This window comes from Euleptes europaea, chromosome 7 (assembly GCF_029931775.1).
Source record: "Euleptes europaea isolate rEulEur1 chromosome 7, rEulEur1.hap1, whole genome shotgun sequence".
Classification (NCBI taxonomy): Eukaryota; Metazoa; Chordata; class Lepidosauria; order Squamata; family Sphaerodactylidae; genus Euleptes; species Euleptes europaea.
In genome coordinates, this window is record NC_079318.1 from 20678697 (window position 1) to 20688496 (window position 9800).

A 9800-nucleotide genomic window follows, 5' to 3' on the forward strand; every position below is an offset into this window, starting at 1 on the left:
TGAATTACAGTTGATATTCAAACTAAAATCAATGCATTTACCTGGGCTGAATAAAGACCTTGCATTCATGGCTCATTACCAATGCTGATTTTTCCACACCCATCTCTCCCCTGGACATCACAGACTCTTCTGCATACCACACCTAATCCCATCACGCCTGCTATTCACATTTACATACTGTTAACATTTACATACTAATGCTTGTCTGAATTCACTCTCCTCTACTTAAAGACAGATGGATTCACATTCTAGCTGTATCTGAAGTGAGCTGTGGCTCACGAAAGCTCATATCCTACAAAAAATATTTTTGTTAGTCTTTAAGGTGCTACTGGACTCTTGCCCTTTTCTACTACTGCAGACAGACTAACACGGCTACCCACTGTGAATTATATTCTGTATAAGATATCTTAGGACCAGACTAGTCATAAGAGCCACCGATCAGGATGTTTAACCCATTAATGCCACAAGTGCATGGGAAGTGGGGTGGAATAATAGAGTCCCATTTCCAGAGCAAAAGAAACATGCCAGTAAAGAGTACAGAACCCTCTCCTCTGCATACAGTTTATTTCCTCATAGTCTCCTTCCACCCTTGCCTGCTTTCCTTCATCTGGGCTCTGGTGTTGAACTGAGCCTGTTTTGAAGAAAAGCTGTTTAGAGAGGGGTTGCAGGGAAGTAAACAGCTTACTATGTGACTACAACAATTTGGATACATGGATCTGCTGCTGTCATGTCTAATTGGGCCCAGCTTTTTAGTGGCTGGGGGGTGGGGGTTGTGCTGTATCAGGTAAGTTTATTCTGTAGTACTAGAAGGAGAAGGTGTACTGTGCTTCAGTTTAGAAACATTCATCCTTTTCTGCGTGTTGTTTTATTGAGGTGGGCTGTGGGGAAGAAAATCACAACAAAACAATTTTATTAGAAGAAACAAAGAACTGCAAGAACAGCAGATCAATTTTGAACATTACAGTTGTTTTCATCTTTAAAATGTTGCAATTGAACAGTATATTGCTTCCCATGTTAATGGTTTAAATAAATCTGCTTTTAAAGACTTATTTCCTGTCTCTAATGAGATTCTTTTACATGTACGAAGTAGAACAATGGATACTAAGGAAGATCCCCTTGTCTACATGAAACAGGAGAAGAACTAATAATAGTTCTACCCATCATTTATACTCTGCATTTTACTGATCGTTGTATTCTGTTAGGTTTTATTAAAACTATTGAATTAACAGTAATCTTCTATTTAATAGTGGGACTTTAAAATAACATTTGTACATCGACTCAGATACTCACATAGTGGAAGGATGATTCATAGATAGAGTCTGCCAAGTATTCATGTTTGAAATGTAAAATTGATTTTGGGGCAAGTGTGAATAATATAAACTTGAGTTGAGAAATATAAATGGGAAGCTTTAAAAAATACTTAAGTTGCTTTCTTCACAAGATTCTGGAATTTTCACAAACTGTTTGGAAGTGCATTGTGATTGTTCATTCTGGTTCCATACTTTAAAATGGATTACAGTTCAAGGGACCTGCTTAAGAGAAACACTCTATGACTTGCTTAAGGGAATGTGTGTTTTCTTTAAGGTTACTGAAAACAGTCAAAGTCAAAGTTCCTCATCTGGAGAAACACAGAGTGAAGGCATCATTCATTTCCTACCTAATGAAGCAAAATTAGTTACTCAACCAACCAGAGACCTGGATACCAAAGAAAAGAATAGCCTAGCAGAAGAGGAAGATGATGCAGAAGAAGACCCTTTCTTTGATGATCCCATACCAAAACCAGAGCAAACATATGGCTGGTAAGTTAAATGTACGTAATGGATTTGTCAGGAATTTTAAGCTGAAGTATGCTGTTATTTCATAGCTTAGAATAAAAGATTGGTATAGGTCTAGGAGTTGCCTATATTGCATAGAAAGGATAGAGGAATACATTGCAGGAATTCATTCGTAATCCAGCAATTATCCATTAATGTGTTCCTTCACTTGCATAGGCCACTGAAAACTAAAATTGACAGTTTTCTACATAGAAGAAATGCTATGATTCAGAAATATATACTCTGCATTTAAATATACATGATCAAATAATTTGATCATAGCAAAGTCTTAATGGCTTCAAATTACAGGCTGCCAGCATCAGATACCATTGCCCTAGCTAGTAAACTCTATGCAAACAGCAGTTCATATGCCCTCTTTTTCTAAACATAGTCTTGTGTGCTTCATAAACTGTTTCCAGCTCAAAGTGAGAAACTTCTGTGGGGAGTGAGAAGCTCCAGTGCACATGTGCAAGCTCTTATTCCCAGGGACCCAAGAGGGTACTCTGTGTGTGCATGCATACCCAATATTCAACTTTAGGAAATGGAAAGACTGAAAACAACCCACATGGTTGTTGCAGGAGAGCATTTTCTACAGTTTCAAGTGATATATTTCCTAGACCTTGTCCTCCCTTAGATTTGCTTGTTCAGCTGAGGGGGGAAAAAGTGAATTCAAAATTATACATTGGTTAATACAGTTTCATATTTGCATCTGAATCTCTTTCTCTTGGCTGCTTCTCTCACTTACTGGATTTATAAAAACCCTCTGACATGAATAGTGATGCTATGGAAGATGCCAAGCATCTGTCTGTAACTGAAGGCAGGCAGAAATCATGGGGGAGGTAAGAATCCTGTGCAGAGCTTCAACCAACATAGCTGGAAGTAGGAGCCATCATTTATTATTCGCTGGATGTTGCTAGCACCCCTTTTGTTGACTTGGTGTGGAGACCGTGTAGGCTGCTTGCTGTTTTGTGAGATGCTCTTATTAGTGAAAAATAAATGGTTAGAACATTATTGCCTCACTGCTTTTTTGTTTTAACTAAAGGAAAAATGACTCTAGCAAAGAAGGAAATATTGCATCTCTTTCTGACGCACCACCCATAAACAGTGGTCTTAATTCCTTGATTAGAGCATCTCCGTTAAAGGAGCCTGACAGTAAGTATAATGTTTACATCCATTTGAATTTGGAGAGGAACCCAGGAATAAGAAATTGTGCTGTCATTAATTAAATATTATAAGCCTTGCGTTAGAATACTATACTTTATGTTCATGATCTGGAGTCCAGCATGTTAACTGTGCAGTAGGCGTAGTAGACTTTAAGTTCCTGTTTTGGAAGAAATGTGAGATACCTGTGAAGAGTAAAAGGGATAGGGAGTCTTGTGATTATGGCTGATGTCAGGCTCTCAGTGCAAGGCTTGTGGTTGACAGTGGGGATGGCTACTTGGGGTAGTGTGTCAAATGGACTCTGATAAATTTTAAGGATTTTGGAGCTTGCAGTAACTGGTTTGGTTTTTATTGTTTGTACTTGTGCATTTAATAGTGTACTTTATGGAATTCACCTTATCTACTTTAAGGTCCTGACTGGTCAACAAAGTTGGATAGAAATAAATATAATTTGCATTACTTTCAGAAACTTTCGTGAAGACTAATTTTATTTAATGTCTGTCCTGCCTTTCCCCATATAATGGATTCAAAATGGATTATGAATTGAATTTTAAAAAGTCTGTCTGTTATAGTAAAATAGAAGCCTGTCTTTCTATTTACATATTTTTAAATGCCACTTTTCAATTATGACTGTTAATTTTGTTCAGTAAAGTAACTGTATGTACTCCAATACTATACAAAGTAAATTAGCATAACTGCTCAAAATAGAATATTAACTAGAGAGCCTAATGCTATAATTTAGGATGCATAACGTTCATTCTCTCATCTAGTTAAATGTTCAGAGGGCTGTGCAAGAAGCAAACTTTTTATCTTAATTTCTGATTTACAGATGCAAACTCAGTTTTGAAAGATGTAAAGATGGTGAATTCTAAACTTGGATCACTTGAACTAGGCAAGTAGCTCTTCAGAAGGACAGCATGCTGATCTTTTCCATTGTGGATTGACATATGATTCCCAAGTGTTCTGTAATTATGTGGGTAAAAGATTTTAATTACTTGCAAAATTGAAACATGGCCCTCAAGTGCTATAAGGTACCTCAACATTTTAATGCAACCGTTTGTACCACGCTGCAAGTTTCTCTGTTACTTAACTTGTATTAAATACGTCTGCATCATCTTTCATCACAAAAACAGGTGAGCTCAGGTTGGTTTAACCCCTAGCCTTATGCTTGAATTTGCTGTTTTTCTTTAGAAAACAGCCCAACTATCTATTTTATTTAGCAGATATTAATCATTACATACTCTGTATCCGATCTATGTATATATTTGTATTTTAATAAAATGATCCTCTATTTACTAACAGGGGATGAAGATGAATACGCTGATGACTTCAACAGGTAAGAGAGAAGAATGTTGAGTTCATGGGATGTTGTATTTCCAGACAAGCAATTCATCAGCTTTATCGTATATACTCATGTATAAGCCGACCCGCGTATAAGCCGAGGTGCCTAATTTTACCCCAAAAATGTGGAAAAATTAGGCACCCGTGTATAAGCCGAGGGTCGGCTTACACAATGCCCCTGCCCCAGGTCGCCCTCCTGCCTGGCCTCCCGGGCCCTCCAGACCCACCCCGACCCCAGTGCCACCCCCTCCCGGGCCCTCCACACCCACCCTGACCCCAGCGCCACCCTAGGGGGGAGGGAGAAGAGCCCCTGAACCCCTTACTCACCGGGAGGACGAGGCCCGCTGATCAGCTGGAGGTGGCGGCAGGGAAGGCACGCAGGCTGGAGGCGGCAGCGGGGCCCTGCCTGAGCGCAGGCAGGCCCTGCAGGCCTCTCCCAGGCCGCAGAGAAGGCGCGGGGGGGCGGCGGGGCCTGCCTGCACTCAGGCAGGCCCTGCAGGCCTCTCCCAGGCCGCAGAGAAGGCGCGGGGGGGGGGGGGGCAGCGGGGCCTGCCTGCACTCAGGCAGGCCCTGCAGGCCTCTCCCAGGCCGCAGAGAAGGCGCGGGGGGGGGGGGGGGGCGGCGGGGCCTGCCTGCACTCAGGCCTGCCTGCACTCAGGCAGGCCCTGCAGGCCTCTCCCAGGCCGCAGAGAAGGCGCGGGGGGGCGGCGGGGGGGGGGCGGGGCCTGCCTGCACTCAGGCAGGCCCTGCAGGCCTCTCCCAGGCCGCAGAGAAGGCGCGGGGGGGCGGCGGGGCCTGCCTGCACTCAGGCAGGCCCTGCAGGCTTCTCCCAGGCCGCAGAGAAGGCTTGCGGGATGGCGGCGGCAGCGGTGGTAAGTTCCCCCTCCCTCTATCCCTCCCCCCTCCTCCCCCCTCCCCTCGCCTACCGTATTGACCCGCGTATAAGCCGAGTTGGCTTTTTTCAGCCCTTTTTTTGGGCTGAAAAACTCGGCTTATACGCGAGTATATACGGTACATTATGGGTAGAATAACTTCTATGTCTGAAGTGAAGGAACTCTTGAAAGATTTACTTGTTCTTTTATGAATTTCTTGACAGTCTGTGCTTCAGATAGTCGTTATATACACAACTTAGTAACACTTGTCAATGTAAAATTTACTATTGCAGTTCTAGGCTGCAGTTTGATACAGTTTTTTTATTTACCTGGCCTACTTTAAAATCATTGATTACTGTTGCTTAATTGTTCTCAGTAAATTTACTATGGAAATATACTGTGTAATCAGTGGTGCTTCAGAATCTCTACTATTTTATGTATACTTTGAAGAATTTTATCCCTTTATTTCAGTTTTTTAATCTCCACTTCATCTTGATCTTTTGTATTACCAGTTCATAACTATTTATGTATATATTTAATTACAATTTTGTGGGGATATTTGATGGTCTGTGACTACAAATAAAGTCTGATTCTGATTCACCAGTGGTGCTTCCAATAAAGATGCCTAGAATTTGGGATGCCATTTCACAAACTTTGTTTTATGTGGACCTATTAAATTGGTTCAGTCAAGAAGTAATTTGAATATTGTAGCATATTAACTGTTAATTGTTTCCATTATTTTAACTTGCCCCCTTAGTGCCAGCCAACGGTCAGAGAAAAGCGAAGCCAGTATTGGTGAAGAAATAGAAGATATTTCTGTGGAGTTAGAAGAGTTCAATATTAGTGATAAAGTATGAATTTACTTATGCAGGGGTAGACTTTCCATTGTATCCATATACAGAATAATATATCCATTTGGTTATACAGTTTTGTTTGGTTTGATTCTCTTATATACATCTTGCAAGCATACAATTATTGTAAGAAACTATATTGATCCAAACAATTCTAATTATTATTCCATTTGTCTGTAATTCTTTATAAAAATTGATTTTTGGCTAAATATTGTAAGCCTTGTAAATATATCAATAAATAAGCCTATCAATAAAAATCAAATCTTAGAAGAAGCAAAAGTGATTAAACCTGTTTCATAATTTCTTAAACTTGAATAGTAACAAATTTGCTAAAACAGCAACTCCCATGTTGCAAATAGGCATGTAGTTTTCTTTATGGATATATTATCTCTGTTTCAGTTTGCTTGTTTCTTTCTGGGGGAAATACCAACCCATAAGAGCCCAACTGGGCAGAGAAAGTAAAATGTGAAGTGAGCTCCCTGGCTTCGCAATACATCCACTAATTTAAAGGTTGTATATGGAGTTCATGGGTTTGGGGAAATCCTTTACGTGACTAAGCACACTCCGTGCTTTTCCCATGTGGTAAAGAGGTGTGCATGTGCAGAATACATGTACCAGAGACTCTTCTGGCATGACATGCTTGATTGCATAGGATTCTTAATAGATGTCCCCAACTATTTATCTGTTAAGTAATCTGACTCTAAGATGATGGTTTAAATAATGTTTTACAGCCCAGTTCTGCCCTCCAAGGACAAAAGTCCTTTGCAGGCCAAAAAGAGGCTGCGCCAGTGTTGCAGCCCCCTGCGCTGGTACCCATGCCACTTACACCCAATGCCGGCGGGGAGGCCCGGACAATGGTCTTCTGGGGCTGCCACAGCAGCACTGCCCAGGGATGCTGGCTGGGCCTTCCGCCAGCATCCCATTGGTGCAAAGCCCTGCACCAGCATCCCAGGGCATGTTCCCAGGGCATGCCGGGGGCGGAGCTGCCAGTAGGCAGCTTCCTGCCCCCTTTCAGGCCGACTCGCTGGCAAGGAGAACGGCGTTGCTGCAGCTGCTTTTTTGCAGGCGCAGCCTTGCTGTTCTCAATGGGTCAAAATGCCCCATTTAAAAAATAAAAAGCCGCCAAAAGACTTTTTAAAGTCTTTCTGTGACCAGGAAACGGCTTTGGAGAAGCCGCCACAGTGCCTTGGCCATGCCGTCCCTGGCCACTGAAAGGTCAGAGATAGGCAGTTAGTGTAGTGGCCTGTATCCTTCCACTCCACTAAGCAAACTTTGGAGCCTTCCTTCAATTTACACAGTTGGTCTTCCAATGGAAATGCTGCTTAAGTTGAAGGAAGGCTGATTAGGCTGGAGGAAAGACCTCTGGGTTGTGGTAGGATACTTTTTACTCTGTTCTCTTTTCTTATTTTGATGGAAATTTAGGGTTATGATATTCAAAAACAACAAAAATCTTCTTAATAAGGCTTTTTAAAAGGTGGTGGGAATATAAAGAACAATTTAGCTGTAAAAGATTCTGAAATCAAATAATTGATCATCTCATTTTTTTTGTCTCCTAGCTTGAAGACCTCACACAAGACTTTACCATTTCTCAGTTAAGTGGTGATGCGGATTATCTGGAAGACGTTGCATGATTAGAGGACAGAGATCTTAATCTGTTGGATTGAGAATTTTTGTAGACTATATAAGACAATCACTCTGCTGTATTATCCCCCTCCCAAATTGTGCCTTGTGTTTCAAAGGAATAAACAACGAAGCTGGAGATGGGGGGCGAGCTTTTGAACTTGCAAGAAGTGAACAAATATTTAGTTTTGGAGTGTAGCTTCAAAGATTGCTCTCTAGTTCTGTTAAACATTTCATGGAAGGTGATGGATTTCCCGTTGCAGGCAGCGGATATACCAAGATGATTTCTTCTACACAAATTCATAACGGAAAATATCTGCAAAGCAGAACAATGGCAGTTCTGGCATGTTGGTATAGTAAACATCTGGCTTTTGGCTGAAGAAATGAAGAAAATTCAACTTGCTCTTTTGTTGACCTTATTATAATTGTCAGTTTCAATAATAATTTTCTGTAATAGCTGTTGAAATAATTGCAGCAGCCACTGAATATCAGCCAAGATTTTCAAAACTAACTAGTTCAGATGCCCAACCTGAAGCATGTTAGAAGATCTTGGTGTCTGAACTGTGAATACCCATAGTTTCTGGTAAGCTAGCACCTTGTTGCAACTTGGGTGCTTAGCTTTTGTGCATCAAGATCACTAGGTACTTCTGCAAATTGGAATATGAGCCTTAACTCTAAACCTATTTTTATATATTTAAATATTTGTCACTCTAAGCTAGGTGCCTGTTTGTTAATTTAATGAAATATCTAAATGGTTATTAGCATGGGGTTTTTTGAAACACGGCTTAATACAGAATAAAACTGTTCCAGAAGCATTGCTTAAAGTTTTGGAACGTTCTGGGCTAAGAGTTATTCACTTGAATTATTTGTGTGCATGCGTGTGTGTGTGTGTGTTTAAGCATGGATCTTTGGCCTGCTTTTGGACTACTTTAAATTACGAATTATAGTACCTGCATCAATTTAAATCTCTTCCCTACCACCCAAATATCTCAGTTCACTTAAGGACACTATATAAAAATGTCAGTCGTCTGTGCATTTGTATACAAAATCTCCATTTATTTTAAAGGACTTACATAGGAATTATAGTGAATAAATGATTAGAAGGCAGGGTGGCATGTTCCATCACAAATCCTTCCCAAATGTGGTAGAACTTTGTTATAAGTGTACGGGGAATCAAAGATTTTTTTGCTTTAAGTGAAAATAAGGTCAGTAATGCAGAAGTCAGTGTTCCTTTAGCAATATTTTAGGTGCTAACTACATTTAAATTATGGCCTTTTAAAAAAAAAAACTTGAATTTCTAATGTAATTCTGTAAGTACTTTTAAATATTTTGGATACATGGAGTAAAAAAGGTAATTTCTGTTTTAGCAATTTGTTTCTTGGAGTAACAGTTACCTTAAAAAAATGTCATTGTCCTGACATCATTGATTTGTTTATTAGGAATGTGTTAAAGCATTTAGATACAATGCTCTTTCTTACAAGTAGTCTTGCTATAGATATGGGGTTGGATCCAAGATACCTTATTCGTGCTTCCTTCCCCCATCCCAAGAAGTCCTTTCCAACCCAGGCAGTGAAAAGGAAGTGCAGAAAATCGCTCAACAACAACAACAACAACAAAAAACCTCTTAAAGCACGGTATCTATTTTGTTCTATTAAGTAGCATTTGGAATAGCAGTGTCTTTTATTTAGTATGCATTTCCACTGAATGAGATTAGCATCTATACATACCCCACACCATCTGACTGGTGCTTCTCAGTGCTGAACAAGTAACCCAGATCAGCAGTATATAGTGTACCTCCACTATTTTTTAAACAAAAGGAAAATAACTTTCTTTAATAGAACTGAATAATATTGGAAGATTTATTTTATTAATATTGTATCTTTAGTATATACATGATGAACCATGTAATGGGAAATATTTTGCTTTTAAACATGTCTCCATTATGTCCTGTTGGACCACAGAGCCTGTAGTATCCTGTGCCAAGAAGAAGTGTACAAGTTAAGCCATTTATTTCTATTTAAAACATTTCTGTGCTGCATTTTTACCCTGCTTAGGGTTATACAAACAGAATTAAAACACATACACAGGAACGAGGATCAGTGAGGGGATGCCACATGAAAGGCAAATGATAGAGGGGAGGA

The 9800-nt window shown here is 40.2% G+C and overlaps 1 protein-coding gene across 1 annotated transcript in view; it reads left to right on the forward strand.

The window, feature by feature from the left end:
* CEP43 (centrosomal protein 43) overlaps positions 1 to 8505 on the forward strand; it is a 32285-nt gene extending 23780 nt beyond the window's left edge. Inside the window, exons 8-13 of the mRNA XM_056852554.1 lie at positions 1585 to 1799; positions 2857 to 2966; positions 3805 to 3867; positions 4278 to 4311; positions 5946 to 6039; positions 7596 to 8505. Coding sequence (XP_056708532.1) covers positions 1585 to 1799; positions 2857 to 2966; positions 3805 to 3867; positions 4278 to 4311; positions 5946 to 6039; positions 7596 to 7670 — 591 coding nt within the window. The 3' untranslated portion in view covers positions 7671 to 8505. The remainder of the gene's footprint in view (positions 1 to 1584; positions 1800 to 2856; positions 2967 to 3804; positions 3868 to 4277; positions 4312 to 5945; positions 6040 to 7595) is intronic.
* Positions 8506 to 9800: the final 1295 nt, after the last annotated feature.